This window comes from Gobius niger (assembly GCF_951799975.1).
Source record: "Gobius niger genome assembly, chromosome: 16".
NCBI lineage: Eukaryota > Metazoa > Chordata > Actinopteri > Gobiiformes > Gobiidae > Gobius > Gobius niger.
Genome location: NC_136867.1, coordinates 10,594,109 through 10,613,658, shown reverse-complemented (window position 1 = coordinate 10,613,658; position 19,550 = coordinate 10,594,109). Strand labels below are relative to the sequence as shown.

General features: G+C 43.2%; 1 protein-coding gene across 3 annotated transcripts; it reads right to left on the bottom strand.

The window, feature by feature from the left end:
* Positions 1-258: 258 nt before the first annotated feature.
* Positions 259-18,584, bottom strand: LOC306976271 (unconventional myosin-VI-like). Of its 3 annotated transcripts, XM_079574185.1 has the most exons (32): positions 18,302-18,584; positions 16,984-17,129; positions 14,639-14,708; positions 12,311-12,384; positions 11,811-11,940; positions 11,627-11,732; positions 11,485-11,540; positions 11,314-11,411; positions 11,046-11,210; positions 10,819-10,899; positions 10,201-10,381; positions 9,824-9,968; positions 8,526-8,683; positions 8,330-8,421; positions 8,167-8,239; positions 7,851-7,978; positions 7,435-7,530; positions 7,124-7,294; positions 6,773-6,811; positions 5,962-6,055; positions 5,699-5,829; positions 5,538-5,615; positions 5,322-5,451; positions 5,154-5,244; positions 2,774-2,924; positions 2,324-2,532; positions 2,103-2,181; positions 1,841-2,001; positions 1,640-1,743; positions 1,378-1,512; positions 962-1,177; positions 259-878 (listed from the first exon to the last, which is right to left on the bottom strand). In XM_079574185.1, exons 2-32 carry the CDS (start codon positions 17,098-17,100, stop codon positions 679-681), a joined length of 3,759 nt encoding a protein of 1,252 aa, XP_079430311.1. In that variant the 5' UTR covers positions 17,101-17,129; positions 18,302-18,584; the 3' UTR covers positions 259-678. The 3 variants fall into 3 exon arrangements, 2 of the variants coding, with proteins under 2 accessions (XP_079430311.1, XP_079430312.1); XR_013793762.1 differs by lacking the exons at positions 259-878; positions 962-1,177; positions 1,378-1,512; ... (8 more) ...; positions 5,699-5,829; positions 5,962-6,055 and having other exon boundaries at positions 6,775-6,811; positions 6,961-7,294; XM_079574186.1 differs by lacking the exons at positions 259-878; positions 962-1,177; positions 1,378-1,512; ... (16 more) ...; positions 8,526-8,683; positions 9,824-9,968 and adding an exon at positions 10,662-10,686 and having other exon boundaries at positions 10,209-10,381.
* Positions 18,585-19,550: the final 966 nt, after the last annotated feature.

Sequence of the window (19,550 nt, the reverse complement as noted above, 5' to 3'; positions counted from 1 at the left end):
GTATTGCCATATTCTGTATCAATTTTACATTTGCATTTTACATTAAAATGAAAATGTTTTAAGTGTCTGAATTGTTATTTGGGGGCTTTGGCTAAATAAGAGATGTATTGAAAAACATATGAGATAACTTACAAACTGATTATCAAAATATATATACAAATTAAATATATACAAAAAAAGAGTCAAACAACCTCAGGGGGATTTATTTTTCATGACACAGTGAAGGTCATCAAGAAACAAAATAAATAAATCCTGCTTAACAAAACACACTCATACATTTGTGTTACAGATCAACAAATTCACGAAACTGCAAATAACTGCACGCTTCTACAAAACAATGTTCTAGTCCAGCTATGTTTCACATCTAGTAGTGAGGGAAGCACAAATGGGATTTGAATGCATGGCAACAAAAAGCATATAAAAAAATTAAAAGTTAAGATTTAGTTTGTCTTCTCTTTAGCTCTCAAAACAGAATATAAAATAGTCATTCTCACTTCATTTGAGATTTCATCGGCAAAACAGGAATCTGACTGACAGGTTTTTACTTAAGGCGTGATGTTGAGGCTGGGCAGACCAACAGCTTCACTTGCTTTAGGTTAAAGCCATAGTTAAGGCCACGAAAGGCAAATGGACTAAAGCTGCGGAGGGGTTCAGTGGTAGGCCAGGGAGTCGGGGGTATTACTTAATCAGACTCTGGAGCATGGCTGTAGCGTACGTGGGCCGCGCCTGTTTGTTCTCTATGGCCTTTTTAAGGTACTGAATTCCATCGCAGCGCTCCCAGATTTCCTCAAACTGTCGAGGCAGAATCTCAGCCCCTCTCTTCCTGGTCAGTCCTGTCTCCTCCAGACTCAGCTCGCACATCTCCATATCGTCTTTCCCTGTGGGCGGAGAGCACATGAAAACAAAACATTAAAAAAAGTCAATGAAGTGTCATATATACACGCCCTTTCACGGCACAGACCTGCGACCAGCACTATGGGCCTCTTGTCGGGGTGAAGCTCCACCTGGCGGGCGATCCAGGGGCCGTCGAAGTGTGCGTACCACCATCCCTTCTTCTTGTTCTGGGGGTCTTTGTACTGGTCTGCGGGCCGGATAAAGGGGATGCGGAAGTACCTCTGCTGCCGGTTCATGGTCACCTCCTGAGGCTGAGCGGTCGGAGGAGCTGGATTTTGTTCCGCTAACATGAATGAAAAGCATGTTATTATTAGCAGAATAGAATTATCAATAACACATTGCATCACCTACGTCTAAAAAGCATTTAATTTAACAAACGAGGGCTGAGAAATAATTACAATATTCAACACAGCACTTCCAATTGAATTCCAACAAAAAAATCATCAGCAATCTTTCGTACATAGTTAACTGTGGGAAACTAACCGTAGTCAGTGATGGACTTCGGAGCTCTCTGATTGCTGTCATCGTCGGTGCGTTTCTTGTTTTTGGCTTTCCATGCATGATACACCTTCAGACGCCGGTGGAACTCCTCTCTGCACGCGGCCAGCAACTCGATGTCTGTGAGCGCAGCGCAGATTAATTCCTGACGTATATGGGCGCTTTTATTTTTTAAATCGGGAAACACTGGCAACTGCAGGAGTTAGAAGGCAGATAAAGCACAGTGCTCTCGCAAACGTCTGCTCACCACATGAAGTATTGATGACGTCTCGTAGCTCGGCGTACTTCCACTTGCTCAGGTCGTACTTTTTCACCCCAGCAGCAACCTTGTTCGCCTGTACCTGGGCCCCCCTAAGGTGAGAAGAAAGAGGTTTATGTAAAATTGTGATAACACATACACAATCATATATTGTGATCAGAGTGTGCCCACACTGCCCACACTGCTCACCTGCGCAGGCTCGCGTCCAGCTGGCCCTCCTCTGTGATGAGCTCCGCCTCGCTCTGGGCGATCCGCATGGCCAACTCGCGATCCCTCCTCTCCTGCTCCAAGATGGCTGCCTGCTGCACCTGCTCCTCGCGCTCCAGAGCCAGCTGCATCTCCAGCTCGGCCTGTCCACACACAACGACACATTCAAACACTGTTTAGGGAACCTAAACTTCAATTAGTGTTTTAGTGACTACAATGGATGAAAACATGAGTCTGTACAAACATGCATCACTTTCTCCTCCTTCTCTCGCTTTTTCCGATCTTCCTCTTCTTGTTTTCTCTTTAGCTCCATCTCTGCTTTGCTGAAATATGTAAACAACTTTGCTTTACTCATAGGTTCTGCAGTTATTAACGACACAGATTACGTGACAAAACAATTTCCATCGTGGATCAATAAAGCTGATCTATGTCTAATGTGAGAAAGATGAAGCAGGCGAGTCTTACAGCCGGCGCTCCTCTTCCTCCTGCAGGCGGCGCTGTTCCTCCTTGTCTCTCCTCTTCCTCTCTTTCTCCATATCCTCCTCGATGGCCTTCAGCCTCTCGCCCTCGTCCTGCTCCTGCTTCTTCTTGTGCATGGAGGCCAGCAGCTGCTCGGAGCGCCTCACCAGGGCCTGGTACTCGGAGTCGATGTCCTTCCTGCTCATCACCGTGGTCTGGGACGGGCAGAGAAACATTTAAACTCGATAATATGTTACCAGATAAATTTGTAAGTGTTTTAGAAATCTGTTTATATTGAGATCATCTTCTGTAGGAAAAAAATGGGGAGGTGTTTTAGCAAAGAACAACTGTATGGTATTTACATTTTGCCATCAGAGGCAACATTATGATAGAGATGGGATTTGGCTCTGATCTTTTTTGGTTGGTAATGTTATGGACAGATTTGACAGCTCTCACCTTCATCTTAGCCATCAGCTGGTCTATAGAAGCCGAGAGCTCATGCACTTGCTTGGCCACCTCCTGTTTGCCCTCCTTCAGCCCATTCACGACTTCAGTGAAGTGTTCTATGTGTTTCTTCAGATTTCGCACCTTCACCATGCCATTCACACTGCACAACGCAAACAAAGCAAACAACATTAAAAAAAGAACATAAAATGTGTACAACACAAGTTTTAGGAATGATTGTTATTTTTTGGGATCTTCTCAAGTCAGTATTTCTTTGTGGTTTGCAAGTAGAGCTGGGCACTGTTCCATTTTTTTTTATACTAGTACTTTAACGATATTGGTTTGGATGCCGATAACTGAGCGCTTTTTTCGATATCTATGCTAATATATTTGTCATATAGAACCATAAAACAGATTAATAATCTTAATTTATATATTTTCCCTCCATTTAATTTCTTTTGCATTTGCATCATTTGTTTGACGTGAAACAACCAAGAAACTTCTTATAACTCCAAAAGGGCGGAAAAAACACTTTCTAACACATTTTTCTTCAAATTTTCCATATTTTTCCAATTTTTTCCCTGAAATTTCCCCCAATTTTTCTACATGTTTTTATTCCCAAATTTTCCAATATATATATATATATATTTTTGTTCATTTAAAAAAAAAAATCATTATTTTCACTTTCTGTTTTTCAGCTTGTCTCTCCCTTTTTTTCCTTTTACATTTTGATGACCAACAGCATCAAAACTTGAATACAAAGATTTTTTTTTGTTGTTGATACTTTTATGTTTCCCGATACCAGACTGTATCACTAACAGTACAAGAAACAGTAACACTTAAAATTACAGCCCACAAGTTTCATGTGTATGTATAGGTAATAAGAAGGTAATTACACATCTAAGTACAAGTAATTAAGGTTATGTGTAACAAAGAACTACAAGGTGTAATAAAGGTGTTCATAGCATCTCTCTTTAAATTATAGCCCGTGCTGACCTGTACTCATGGCCGTATCTACCATTGAATCCTGCGCAAATGAATGTTGTAAACACGCGCCTCTACAGGCGGAAGAGCCTCTAGTTCAGACGTGGATGAGCTTGTTCTGAACCTAAACGTGTCCACTCTGAAACCGGACCTCATGAGCCGCTTTGGACCCGAGTGCGTAAAACTCCGCGGAGGCGGGGGCGCGGCTGTGCGTCAGCCTCACTACAACAGCAGCGCCTTTAGCATGAACCGCGCCAAAGTTTGATTGAGATGCAATTTCTATGCTCTCTGTCATAAAGTGAGAGGAGCCAGTGCCTCAGACTGACGGTGACTTAATTTACAACAGGAGTTTTCCTCATTCTGATCTGAGGAGCGAGAGGAGAAGCGTCTGTGCCTCATCATCGCCTCCTCCTCTGCTACTCACTTTGTTTCTGTCTCATGCAAAGAATGTCCTGCGTGTAAATGATCTTAATGAGAGCTTAAACCAGCGCATTTACCTTTGTAGCTCCAGTGGTTTGACAGTGAGGGCGACGCAGAGGGGGCGGGGCCAGAGCGCAGTGTCCAAACCAGAGTCTGATGTTCAGAATGAGCCAAAGCAGACCCTCAGCTTTACCCATTCACACCCACAGCCTCGCTTTCAAACAATTTTCATTTAATATTTCAGTATTTATTTAGGAAAAGACGATCTTGCCTCTCACTCAGGCGAGTAAAACTGTTTGGAAAACCTGCTTCACAGTAATAATGGATGAAATAGATATTTAATAGATATTTTGTTTTGTGATATTCATCATGTCAAAGTATGGGGTACGTGACTCGTCACCTAACACTTCAGGGGGTGCACGGCTGCACCCACTGCCCTTGGATAGACTGATGGAAGTGAGGCCAGTCTGCGCCATCTGCATGTCCGACCACCATCCACTCACTCACACATTCACTCAGGCTCCTGGTCCCAAACGGTGCAACAAAAAGCAATTTTTGAAAATGGTTCAAGGATGAGACAAAAGTGTTTTTGATCACTTAAAATACAGGAAATTATATCTGAATCTTTAAAAAATTCCTGGGGGAGGACCCCCAGACCCCCCCGGTTTAAAGAATTATCCGGACCTCACTGTTTTTTAAATCCTGGCTACGGCCCTGCCTGTACTTACACATTAGGTGTAATTGCACATTAGTTATACGGGTATTTTCCGTTGTTCCAGCTCATTACTCTATTTTTCTCTGTTCCCTCTTGTTTCTTGATGTTACAGGCCGTCGCGTCTCACTTTAGATTACAGCCCGCACTGATGTGTAGTCACAGTATATTTGCGCGTTAGTTATGCGGCCATTTTGATTCTGACTTTCAAAGCTCTATGCAAAGATGTTAATGGAAATGTGGAAAATGGAAAGTGCAAGAGTGAAGAAGACTCACCGCGGCTTATGTTTCCTCCGACACAGCCACATGCGAACAGTCTTTTGGATCTTGATGCAGGCCATGGCGCGGTAACTCATTTTGTGAGTCACTGTTGAGGGAGGAAATGACAGTTTTTTAGGATTACTCTACATTACACAAGGGAGCATTCAGATGAGCTGAACCCACGTTTGATGACAGACAGGCTGCACCACTGGACCTTCTTCCAGCGGCTGCACACGAGCCACTTGTTGACTTTCTTCACCAACTCCGCCAGGTGCTCGGGATCGGACTTCATGATCTGGTCAAACTCCGCAAACTAAACACATTAAAAGATACGATAGTCAGACGATAATCAGACTTCTGAAATATGAATGACTGAAGTTATTAAGAGGCATAGAGGACCTTTCCTGGGCGGAAGAAGACTCTTGTCAGTCCAAATTTGAAGTCAGCGTCGTTCAGTCCCAAAGCTTTGAACAAGGCCTTGACACAGAAAAAGCACAATGATCAGATGGAACATATTTTGACATGAAGGTTCTGAATATTCCCACACACAGTGAACTCACCTTGCAGAAGAGCCGTGGGTTGAGCCGGGACAGTTTCTCGGGCAGGTACTGTTTGTACATGTTGTAAAGTTCGTGGAAGGGCGCGCGTGAAGGGAAGCCGCCCTGCATCAGGTCCAGCACCGACACCATCCCTACGACAGGCAGCAGCACCAAGTTTTTATATTAAATACTGTCAACACTGTGTAAATATTTATCCAACCAAGCCATGTGAATGAAAGAGATAACTCGATGTGAACATATCATTTTAGAAACACAGGACTAACCCGAGCACTGCAGCTGGGAGAGGATCAGGGCGCCCTCAAACTGGTGGCTCACCATCTTTAGGTTGGGCTTCACACAGCGGATGAAGCTGGAGCCCTGAGTGCACAAGAAAAGAGAATTCACTTCACCTCATTCTAGCCACATGTCCGAAACAGAATAGTACTTTTTGAAGATATTTGTTGTATCTTCACTGATAAAAAGCTCATATTACTGTGTACACTGAACTTCACTGCATCATGCCCCCCTGTCATTTCAAGTCTCAAGGTTAAAGGAGCATTATGCGGCTTTTTATGTGAAAAATAAAGTTGATATTTTTTCGTAATTGACCTTGTAGTGACCAAGCGGCTGTATGAGTGGTCAGCATGGCTCCTTTACTTTCCATCACAGTGGTCTCTAGGGCGCTCCAGGATCAATTGTTTTGTAGATTTTCTGGTGAGAGGGTCAGACAGCAATGAAAACCGTCTAACCAATTGAACCTGGCGCGCCCTAGAGACCACTGTGATGGAAAGTAAAGGCGCCATGCTGACCCCTCAAACAACCACTCGGCCACTACAAGGTTGAATATGCACAAATATCAACTTTATTTTTCCACATGAAAAGTTGCATAATGCACCTTTAAGATAAACCATACCATACCGGATCCCATACTGTTACTGTGCTTTAAAGTGCTACTTTATGCTAGTTATCTTTTTTCAGTTCAAATCATCACTAATTGCCTCATAGTCATATACAATTTGTCAGTCACATATACTGTATGATAGTGTGCAGCTAGTACAGAGCTTTATCCATCCTAATAGCTAGCCTGATACTTACAGTACTATGAAGCTTTTCCAGCAGTAGGTTCAGCTGTGTCTGTAAACAAATAATAAAATGTTATTATCGGTTTGTTTATTTCGTTTGCACATGCCTATATAGGTCATTTTAAATTATTTTCTGTAAAGTGAAGTCTGTGATGTAAAAGGGTTCTTGTGCCAAACAGCTGCTTTAAAACTTGATTGTACCTCGAGCTTGGTCCTGTTTAATCCACCAAAGGAGCTCAAAGCGGAAAAAGCACAAGGAAAGGATTCTACAGGGGAAACTTGGAGGGGGAAGAAAAACACAGCTCGGAAAAAGACGTCAAGGTCAAAGCCAGGGGAAAGGCAGATAGTGCAAGAACAATCGGACCTTGAATTTATTGCCAACGCTGATGAAGCTGAGTTTGCCGGACTTCTGCTTGACGTCCTTGGCGCTGCTGTAGTTCTCAAACAGCTCTCGCACAAAAGTGTCTTTGGACTCGCACACCAAGCATTCGAGAGACATGTGCAGGGCATCGTCGTTCTTCTCCACGAAGCGCCTCTGGATGGACACGTGACAAAACACGATTTGAAAATGGGACGCCATGGATGCAGTCCTTAACTTTTAACTGTAGGCTCTGAAACCTCTGATCTGTCTTTATGCTCCTCATTCGAAAAAAAATGTAATCAGCCGATTCTTACCGTTTCATAACACACTGCTCCAGCAAAATGTCTGATCATAAAGCCTTCATCATCGCGCAAATTCCTATGAATGGCCAACTTTGACTTCCTCGGGACCTGACAAAGATCAAAAGTATACCATATTTTAAAGATATTTATGCAGTACAGAAACATATTTTACAACGCACACAAGGGGATGGAAACTTTCTAATTAAAAAGCATGTTCGGAAAATAGTGCTGTTTATATAATCATGTTTTGGCTGATTAGTTTTTCTCTTATCATCCGCACTGGCCATGTCTGCTGTGTTTACAAGCGTGAAGGTTTAATTGCTTCTTCACAATCTTTCCTCTCACAAAGGGGAAGGAGTAATGTGACAGAATCTACAACAAAAGGACGAAGCGTGCTTGAATTGTGAAGGGTAGAAGGTTGACGTCACCGTGAGGCGGAAGTGGTCCTTGTGCTTGGTGTGAACGGCCACAGTAAAGTGCTGATCACTGGCCTGAGGAAGCCGATTCTCCTCGTCCAAAATGTCCAGGATTCCCACCAGCTTTGCCTCGACGAGGTCTGTAGACAACCGGCAAATGTTATTACAGACACTCAAAAAAGCCAGAAGGGGTTGAGTGGTCCATATTATGTTTATGCAATCAAACTGTGGGTTCTGGAAGGATTTATTATGTTTCAAACGACATCAAAAAAGGTCTTAAAACTTTCCCACTTTTCGTAAATAGCACATACGTTACAAGACAACTCACCAATGCAATCCTGGTTGTCAACGTAGTGCACCTCGCTCACTCCCAGACCTTCTCTCTGATACAACTCTTGCTCCTGCACAACAGATGTCATTCTTTTCAAAGCGACCGAGATAGATACAAAGGTAAATGCAGCGAAGAGGAACGCTCGCAGCTGGCGCCTCACCTCTTTGAGAATCCGCTCGTTGAAAAACTGCTGTAGCTTCTCGTTGCAATAGTTGATGCAGAATTGCTCAAAGCTGTTGTGTTCGAAATACTCTATGGAATAAAAGAGGACAGAAGAAACGCAACGCAAGATGATTCATAGTGTAGTCATTCAGGGACAGTGACAAAATCAGATACAAATGTAAATTTAACTTTACCAAAACCAGCGATGTCAAGAACTCCGATGAAGTGTGTGGAAGTTTCAAATGGAAAACACTGGTTCACTCTCCTCACCACATGATCGAACAGCCGACCGTACATGGCTTTGGCCAGGGCGTCCCGGGCGTGGTTTGCCTGCTCCACCTTTAGAGGGACTCTGAGGACGCAAGAATTTAAAATACAATGTTTTAAATAATGACAATGGCAAATCTTAGAATCCTGAACTGGCTCACTTCCTCTTCTTACCCAGTGATGTCTGTAATTAATTACTTAGTAACGGATTACAGTAGTTACTTTTTTAGTTACTAAACACGTTTTCTGAAGCAACATGAATCTGTGTCAACATTGTTGATGTTACTGTTAAAAAGCACCTCCAATAAAGTGAGTTTTGGTCATTTGTTTGTTGAGGCCAATGGGCGAGTGCTTCTCTTTGGTCCTCATGGCGGGGAGCTGACATTGCTGTAATACCACCCCCTTGTGGCCGGGGCAACTCCAAAAGACACTTAGTAGACAGGATTCTATTGGGACTTTAGACCTCCTTAGAACGGCTTAAAAGCCTGGCTCCAAGGAGTTTTTTAATCATTTCTAAAAGTGACCCATGTGATAACGCTGAGGTAGGTGAAATATTTTTAACCACTCTGTTTTTTGTTAAATAGTGGAAGCATTTTCAGTGCATTGACTGGCTCCAGAGCCACTTTTTGCACTTTTAAGGAACAGGCTGTAGGACGAGATTGAGCAGCCATGTAAGTTTCGCAGACCACTCTGGACCTTTACTATGAATGGGGCTGAATAGATAATCATCTATCTCTAATTATTATATCTATGGTTGAGGCAGAAGAGGTGGTGTCAGCAGCTGCTGAAAGTATCTAATAAAGCTACTTGTAATCCTTCTAAGTTACTTTTCAAAGGAGTAATCAGTAATAACACTGTTCTTACCCATATTAAAATGAAATCTTCTTTGACATAATGAATAACCACTTTAAAACTTGGCAGTAGACCCTGTAATGTTCAGCTGTGACCTGTGCCTGTGACCAGGCCAACCCTGGCTCTCATATATTTGGGATTTTGTTCCCCCAAAGCTCCAGAGCCAGGTTTTACAATCCTCTGCCTTTTCACATACAGCCTCTATTATTCATATGGAGCAAACACTTCCAGGCCAGAGCGACATCTGTCCCCACTGAAATATTCATCCACCAAACCTGGCACCGCACAAGCACCACATTACACCATCAACGACTAATGCCAGGGATCTACTATACATGCATGCACAACATGGCACAGTTGGTACTGTACTTACTTGATTACGGTTCCTTTGGCGCCCCCTGCTGTTGTGAGCATTACTCTGGTGGTGAGACTGACCCTCAGATCGTCCTGGTCCAGCCCGAGCAGGTCAGCACAGACCTGCACAGAGTTACTGGACTGGTTCTTCAGCACACAGCCGCCTACAAGACATACAGTAAAGTCTACTTTAGTGCAAACTAGAGCTGCATGGAAACAGAAAACAACAAATTACTATTGAGAGAAAACTAAATCATGAACTGTATATCTGATCTACAAGGTAAGAAGGCTTTTTTCACTAAAACTATTCAGTAGAAACACGATGTTTTGCAGTTTGCGAAGGCTATTCCATTACCTGAACGAATGCACCAATTCAGTTGGGATCTGTTTTTATACCTGAGCTGCTTCCTGTTTCCTCAAAGTCAATGTTGCCTAAATGCAAAACCCCAGCGACCACACGGAACAGGTCCAGCTTCTCTGCGTCATTCAGGCCGATCTTCTTCATGGCATCGCACATCCTGCCGAAGTCTCCCAGGTCATCGAGTAATGGGTCCTTCAAGCCGCCACTTTTCATGTGCTGCAAACCACATCAAGAGTCAGAATCTACTGCCTGCCATGTGCCAGGACAAGACCCACCACCAACTCAAAGGCGTGCTGTACGGCTGATGAGGGGATATAATGTACAGCCCCAGTTTACGGCATGCAAAGAACAAACAAGGAAGTAAATTAGACATTAAAAAAGTCAGTGAACCCTGCAGCCCCTCCAAAGCACACACACACACAGATACAGTCAGCAGATACGTAGACCCGCGTGCAAAAACTGCAAAAACTCTTGCGTATTCTAAAGCTGAGCTCACGCAAAGCAGACGTCACCTTGTTGTCCTGTGTTGGGCAGGGGAAACAGTGGAAAGACACATTAGCAAAATCAACGTGTTCTCTCTCTTATTATGAGCAGATGAATATTAAGTCAGTTCAAGGTTTAAAAAAAAAAATACAAACACCAAACACACTCACCTCAGAACTTTTACGATGCTGTGGGATTTGTTTGTCAGATTCTTTTGTGGCAAAGAAACTGGAGCATCCTCGATTCAAGTACTATTGGAGAAGAGTAAAAAAAAGAATTCAAGAAATGCATGATTAATTATTCATGTACAATTTCACAAATGTGTGCAGGTGTAGGGCTATTTTCTTATTACCACTGGATGTCACTAGTAGTAATGAGAAGTCTGTTCTGCACGCACCCTGAAGTGGTCTGGTGAATCCAATTGGAGTTTCTTCTTCAGATCTTCAGAGGCACCTGCACACAGTCTGTAGAAGATGTGATAGTTCCTCTCATCGCTGCTCTGAACGCAGATTCTGGACTTCTCCAACAAGTAATGGGACACAAACCCCCCAACAACAGCATTCTGCATTATCAGACGAAAGAGAGTCATATAAGATGGTTAAAAGTGCTGTATCACAGTTGTATAGGGTTAAATCTTGTAGTAGATCATCATCAGCATCAACAACCTTGTCATTGAAGTGGATCTCAACAAACTTTCCAAATCGGCTGCTGTTATTATTCCGCACAGTCTTGGCATTCCCAAAAGCCTCCAGAAGAGGGTTAGCTGTGCAAAATCACAAACTTTACTGCCATGAAAGGCATAAACACCCTCTTTAGTTAAAACAGTTTATTATCACCTTCCACAATTCTCTCGTCGATGTCTTGACCAGTTCCATAAGTTGTTGTGAGATATCTGCAACATTCAAGCCGGGATGAACACATGAAAAGACCTATCGATACACAATCATAAGTAATAAAACCCAGAAAAAAGCTGTGTACCTGAGAACAAACTTGGTGTTTTCAGTCTTTCCAGCCCCTGATTCTCCGGAAACTATAATAGACTGACTCATCTTTAGGACCTTCATGTCCCTGTATGCTTTGTCAGCTAAAACCAAGACAGATTACACTTCTTTAGATGCATACATATACGTATATTATTCTGAGTACAGGAGACTGTGCTCACCTATAGCGTACACATGAGGTGGCAGCGTTCCCAGAGACCTCCCTTTATAGGACTTGATAGCTTCGGGACCATAGAGATTAGGAATGCTATAGTAAGGGTTGACAGCAATCAGGATATTGGCCACGTAAGTCTGTGGAAGATAATGTTTATGAATAATTATCAAAGTATTAATGATGTTCAATCATTCAGATACACAGTAAAGGTCAGTCGGTAATGGAAAACTAGTGGGACACTGGTACATTGGCTGCCTCCAGACGGAGCGTGGGCAGGACTGCTAGTCTGACTCACTGCTGGCTGCCAGATGCTGTTTCTCCCTGAGGACAGGAGATGGATATGGATGACCTCACCTTTTGTCCTCATGTCTATGGCCCTGCTGTACCTGAGTTTATCTGTGAGCCAAAGTTCAATTTGGCCCTTTCTGATTCAATGTGTGTAAATAAATACATTAAAAAAGCAGAGATCCACCTATAAAATCAAACAAGAATTCAAAAGAAACATACATAGATGTGGTCTTTGCTGTAGCGAATTTTGACGTTGTGGAGAAGCGTGGCTTCATTCAAGTACATGAGTGAACCTGTGCAGAGGAAGAGAGGACATTGTTGATCACTATCACTTAATATCACTTAATATCACTTAATATCACTTTACTCCACTTTATATCACTTTATATCACTTTATACGCCTACTAAATACATCTGTAAATACAATCCTGCTGTTGTTCAATGTCAAATTGTTGTCTTACCATGTGTCACTTTTCATTTTATCCAGTGCTACATGTTTGACCCAGTGCTACATGTTTGACCCAGTGCTACATGTTTGACCCAGTGCTACATGTTTGACCCAGTGCTACATGTTTGACCCAGTGCTACATATGTTTGACCCAGTGCTACATGTTTGACCCAGTGCTACATGTTTGACCCAATGCTACATGTTTGACCCAGTGCTACATGTTTGACCCAGTGCTACATATGTTTGACCCAATGCTACATGTTTGACCCAGTGCTACATGTTTGACCCAGTGCTACATATGTTTGACCCAGTGCTACATGTTTGACCCAGTGCTACATGTTTGACCCAGTGCTACATATGTTTGACCCAGTGCTACATGTTTGACCCAGTGCTACATATGTTTGACCCAGTGCTACATATGTTTGACCCAGTGCTACATATGTTTGACCCAGTGCTACATGTTTGACCCAGTGCTACATGTTTGACCCAGTGCTACATATGTTTGACCCAGTGCTACATGTTTGACCCAGTGCTACATATGTTTGACCCAGTGCTACATATGTTTGACCCAGTGCTACATGTTTGACCCAGTGCTACATGTTTGACCCAGTGCTACATGTTTGACCCAGTGCTACATATGTTTGACCCAGTGCTACATATGTTTGACCCAGTGCTACATATGTTTGACCCAGTGCTACATATGTTTGACCCAGTGCTACATATGTTTGACCCAGTGCTACATGTTTGACCCAGTGCTACATGTTTGACCCAGTGCTACATGTTTGACCCAGTGCTACATGTTTGACCCAGTGCTACATATGTTTGACCCAGTGCTACATGTTTGACCCAGTGCTACATGTTTGACCCAGTGCTACATATGTTTGACCCAGTGCTACATATGTTTGACCCAGTGCTACATATGTTTGACCCAGTGCTACATGTTTGACCCAGTGCTACATGTTTGACCCAGTGCTACATGTTTGACCCAGTGCTACATATGTTTGACCCAGTGCTACATGTTTGACCCAGTGCTACATGTTTGACCCAGTGCTACATATGTTTGACCCAGTGCTACATGTTTGACCCAGTGCTACATATGTTTGACCCAGTGCTACATATGTTTGACCCAGTGCTACATATGTTTGACCCAGTGCTACATATGTTTGACCCAGTGCTACATGTTTGACCCAGTGCTACATGTTTGACCCAGTGCTACATGTTTGACCCAGTGCTACATGTTTGACCCAGTGCTACATGTTTGGCCCAGTGCTACATGTTTGACCCAGTGCTACATGTTTGACCCAGTGCTACATATGTTTGACCCAGTGCTACATGTTTGACCCAGTGCTACATGTTTGACCCAGTGCTACATATGTTTGACCCAGTGCTACATGTTTGACCCAGTGCTACATATGTTTGACCCAGTGCTACATATGTTTGACCCAGTGCTACATATGTTTGACCCAGTGCTACATGTTTGACCCAGTGCTACATGTTTGACCCAGTGCTACATGTTTGACCCAGTGCTACATGTTTGACCCAGTGCTACATGTTTGACCCAGTGCTACATGTTTGACCCAGTGCTACATGTTTGACCCAGTGCTACATATGTTTGACCCAGTGCTACATGTTTGACCCAGTGCTACATATGTTTGACCCAGTGCTACATATGTTTGACCCAGTGCTACATATATTTGACCCAGTGCTACATGTTTGACCCAGTGCTACATATGTTTGACCCAGTGCTACATATGTTTGACCCAGTGCTACATGTTTGACCCAGTGCTACATATGTTTGACCCAGTGCTACATATGTTTGACCCAGTGCTACATGTTTGACCCAGTGCTACATATGTTTGACCCAGTGCTACATGTTTGACCCAGTGCTACATGTTTGACCCAGTGCTACATATGTTTGACCCAGTGCTACATATGTTTGACCCAGTGCTACATATGTTTGACCCAGTGCTACATGTTTGACCCAGTGCTACATATGTTTGACCCAGTGCTACATATGTTTGACCCAGTGCTACATGTTTGACCCAGTGCTACATGTTTGACCCAGTGCTACATGTTTGACCCAGTGGGAGTGAACTTACAGTTGTCGTCCACGTGTTTGTTGACATCCTCCTCTGCTGGATAGACTTGATTCATCGGAGCAAGAAATGTCTGGAAAAGAGTTTTCCCATCGGCATGACACTTTAAGCACAGTACATTTAAAGTGAGATTCAAGTTATCCGGTTATTATGCAGTAACAGCTAAATATCTGGATATCTTGGTTTGTATTTGAACTGAGTTTATTCTTTTATTTCCATGCCTGGGTTAATTGAATTACATTCTGTGGACCAACTGTGCCATGACAGACCCAAGGAATACAGAACTTATGAATAATTTGTAAAGAGCAACAGGATCTGAAGAGCTCTCCAATACACATTGAGTAAAATCATCACTGCGTGATCAAAACACGCACCAAGGCCCGAAGCAGCACAAAAACATGTTGTCCTGGAGTGAACAAGGGGAGTTGCTAATGAGCTGCTTCAGCGGCCAATTGCTCACCCTGCTTTCATTCAATTCAGTTCATATTCCCCAGGGAAATTTAATAGACCATAAAGTGGCTGCTAACTGTTTCCATAGCACACAAACTACCTTTAGAAAACAATGTAAAAGTGAATATCGAAAAGTCCAGAGTGCACAATAAGGAAATCTCTAAATGGTTTTGCTAAGGCAGTGGTGGGACATTGAAAGAGTATAGAACTTTAGGGAACTTGATTGAAGCGTGATAAAGCTGCTCTTCGTGAGTGGAGCAGGAGTCCATGCTGTAGAGGCTCTTGTAAACAGGCGTCTCAGGTGGGGCAGGTGCGGCAGGTGGCCTTCAGCCTTAATCAGCCGCTGGGCTCCGGGGCAACACTATCTGCGCCTGCTGCTGTTACTTATTCATAGCCGAGTGCGCAGAGAGGCTCGCGTTTCACACATCGCACAGCAGATTATGGTCCTCAGTGTTGTTGTGTCGGCAAAGAGTCACTTTTTAACCCCACGTCTGGGAGCGGCTTCAGCCTGATGCTGTTCATGGCTTCAATCATCAATACTGTGCTTATAAATATCAAATGGTGACTGGGTCAAATTTACAATGGAATCATGGATCATGCCAATATTGTGGCAGCAACATGTGGTTTAGGGATGGATGAAAATAACATGGGTTTTGCCAACAAAGAGGACTCATTCCCGAGAAATGTGTGCACTTTGTTGCAGTGTTTTTGTCCCTTCATCCTGTGAAGTAATCATAACCCAACACACTGTTCCCCTCACATCTTGACCTTGACCCAGGACCTCCAGAGAAGCATCGGTCTGCTGTCTCTGTGGTGCTTCACTGACCGGCTCAGTCCTGTCCACTGTACAGCATGTTAATCACAAAAAAGTGTTCAGAGCCTGGCACTACATTGTTCCTTACTGTCATTGTTATGTAGCATTGGACCATATAAAACAAAGTATTTCAACAACAGATCCTTCTACTGATTACTGACCTCCAGACTCCACACTTTAGCTATACTATACACAGATATACAGCCTGGTAATATCTTCACGTCTTCTGATGGACATGACTGACTGTCAGTCAAAGAAAAGCATGGTCCATCTGTATCAAAATAAACATTCTGAGTAACACGTCGAAAGAAATGAAAAAGAACTAACTAACTTCCCGAGCAAGGCTTTTGCCTCGAGAGACATGTAACAAGAATGCATCAGTGATTGGATTGCCACCAAGCTTGTGGGAGAAATGACTTGTGGTGAGGTTGATCCCAGACACTTCTGCTTTTGAACAGAAAGTAGAAAAGGCTGACGGAGCAGGCTAACAAGGACGGCAATATCTACATACAATAATAAACTGAAGATAATTATCACATTATCAAGTATACAACAACAAGAAACTGACAAGAAGCCGCAAGAAAAGATAGTTTGAAATGTCCACTCAATTTGCAATGATACAATGCAACTGCCATGCCAATGCCTATGTAATGACATCACACACAAACTCTATTATCATCACCGGTCCCAAAAATATTGTGATGTTTTATAAAATCTTTTGTTTCACTTAAAGGCACACAGTGTAATATTTTGGATTATACCGTGGCCAACAATACAAAACATTCCAGTGGTTAATCAAAGAATGGATTTGAATGAGAACCTAACCTATATAAATCTCACATTTGGGAGATTTTAGACCAAATCTGCATGGAGACAAGCTGGAGACAGTCCCGCACCCAGTATAGTTATAGTCAGGTCTGAGGAGAGTTGAGTCGCTCACAGCAAAGACACAAGTTTGTTCATTTATTTTAGGTGTTTTTCCAACATTCAAAATATGTGTACTAAATACAAGAATGTATGACCTCTACCACTGTGCTGACTGGCTGTAGTGTTAGATATCAATGAGTGAGGTGAAGTGACACACCTTGCCCCTCTGATGCAGCGGCTCTATGGTCAGAGCGTCGGCCCCGATGTCTACGATTATGCCCAACTGGAACCCGTGGGTGGGGTGCGGCGCCCACACTGGCTTCCCGTCCTCCATGGCTCACCTGCTGTCTGCACAGGGCACCTCTGGGGACAAGGCAACAATGAGGAAAGATCAGTAGGCAAAACAAGAGTGACGTGTGCAATGCAAAACTGAACACAGACTTTGCATTGAACTTCTCTTTCGAAATGTAAATCAGGTTACGGCGGCCGGAGCCCACTCAAAGGCTTTTCCACAGGAGACCTAAGTGCTCCCTGAGGAGAACTGTGCTGAGTTGAAACAAATGAGCAAGGATTTATGAACATCATATAACTATTTGTAAGGCTATAGGTCCAAGTGCAATAATGAACCATTTCTGTACAGTTCAGAATGAAAAATAAATATAACATATCTTATCTTGTTGATGTTACAGTGCACACCATTACACTGGCCTTGTTACTACAATAAAGTCAATTCTGTTAAACTGTTCGCAAAGTTCCAGGCTTGTTACGCAGTGAAGTCCAGCTTATAGTTCAGTGTTAGTAACTGAAGCTGGCTGAGCATTGAAGTGGGACACACAAACCGACTGTTTCCTCTTCCTGCCTGAGAAGAGGACATGGAGTATCCAGCAGAGCAGACACTCTACGAGCCCCCAAAGAGCCACTGACCCTTATGCACCTTTATGTGTACCTCTGACAGCGTGTACATAGTTAAATACAAACACATCTTAAAATGATCTGTCTTAGAATCACTTATTCCATAAACAGTGATAACTCGCTTTGCTTCTCCTTGGAATATTCAGGAAGTTACAAAGATGTGCATAGGAGTGATAGATTATCAATGCCTATATTACAGCCAGTCTAGTTCCTCTTAGAGACAGAACAGTATCCAACAGTAAACTGGTGGGCTATAGCCAAGTTTTATTTTTTTTATTTTTTTTCATATTAACTTTTTTTTGCCAAAATAACCCCCCAATTATAACTCTAGGGATCTTCTACAATTCCCAGTTCCAGTCTTGTAACACAACCATGTGTTCTAACATAAAAGCAGTGAACTTACAGAACAATGTAGTGCATTTTCAGTCAGTAGTGAAGTATATCCTTCGAGTCAAGCGGGGGTAAGTCCCAAATCAACTTAAGGGAGTCATTGACTTTGGCAGCGACGCAAGTGGCTTAACTTTGGATAACGGGGCAGCTCATGAGCTACAGGCACTGTCCCAGGGAATGCACATCTAATACAAGCTCCACTATGTAACTGCAAAGAAGAGAGGTTTACTCACACGCAGAAGAGAGTCGGGGTCAGTTTAGGAGTGAATGCTGCTCATGCGTGGGCCAGGCCGCAGCGGGACTCCTGTGTCCGTCCGGTGCGGGGCAGTGACAGTGACAGTGGTGCGGCTGTAGAACAAGAGCGCCAGAGCTCGTGCGCCCGGTGAGCTCAGTGACGTCACGGATGCGGTGCTTCACTCAAGGTGCGTTGGCGGACTGTCCGTAAAGATCCCGTCTCAGGTAACTTACATCGTGGCTGCTGCTTGTGAAAGTATCAGCTCTAGTTTACGCAGCTGGAAAGTGTTTCCAGTTTATCAGTGAGCCAGAACTATGCCTACCGCCAACTGTGGTTTCCAACCCCAGTCAGGATGATGCTCCACAGAAAACCTTTTAGGCCCACCTCTTTTACCAAATATGGTTTATGCTGCCTCAAGGCACATAAATGATTCAGACTGTAACCCGACGCCTGTGAGCGTTAGAAGAAGACACCTTATCCTCTGCGCAGCCGTCTTTCTAATGAAGACACCTGATAGTTCTGAACGGAGCCCTATCTTATTACAAACAATATGACAAACACAGCCTACAAATATAATGAATAAATCCCTGATGCACACGTCATATACATGTGTTAGAAGTCAGTCGGACTGCATTTAAACATAGAAAAAATACGGAGCTTTTTAGATTAACTTTCGTGTTATTTTCCACGTGTTCATGTGAATCCAACAGTCACAGCGTCTTTGCAACAACAATAGCTCCACCTAGTGACCTGGCAAGGGTACAACAACGTGGCGAGGCTACATGACAAATGTGTAGATGGTGATTTGGATTACAATAGGGTCTAATAAGACTTTTGAAGATCAGACTGACGAACTTGCTGTGCAGCACAAAAAGAGAAAGTAGCTCATCAATCAAACAAGTAAAAATGCAACGAAGATAAACATGAACAGCTGAGAAAAGTCTAGCCTTTAATAATACAAAATAATAGAAATATGAAGGATATCTGGTCTAAGAATGAACATAAGAGGCATAGTAAGAAATTCAAAAAAAAGAGTAAACAATTTGTCAGTTGTATATAGTAACTTTGACGCCCCTAAATACTTTCCCAGCCAATTATCTGCAGAGAGTGGCCTTATCTGTGACTGTTTACTCCAGCGCTATCACCGTTCTGCCACAGCCTCGCAGCCTCCTCACACTCTCATCACGCTCCTCTTCAGCTCTGACGGCCGACAGCTCTCCCACAGGTAACTATTCTAGAGGACAAGC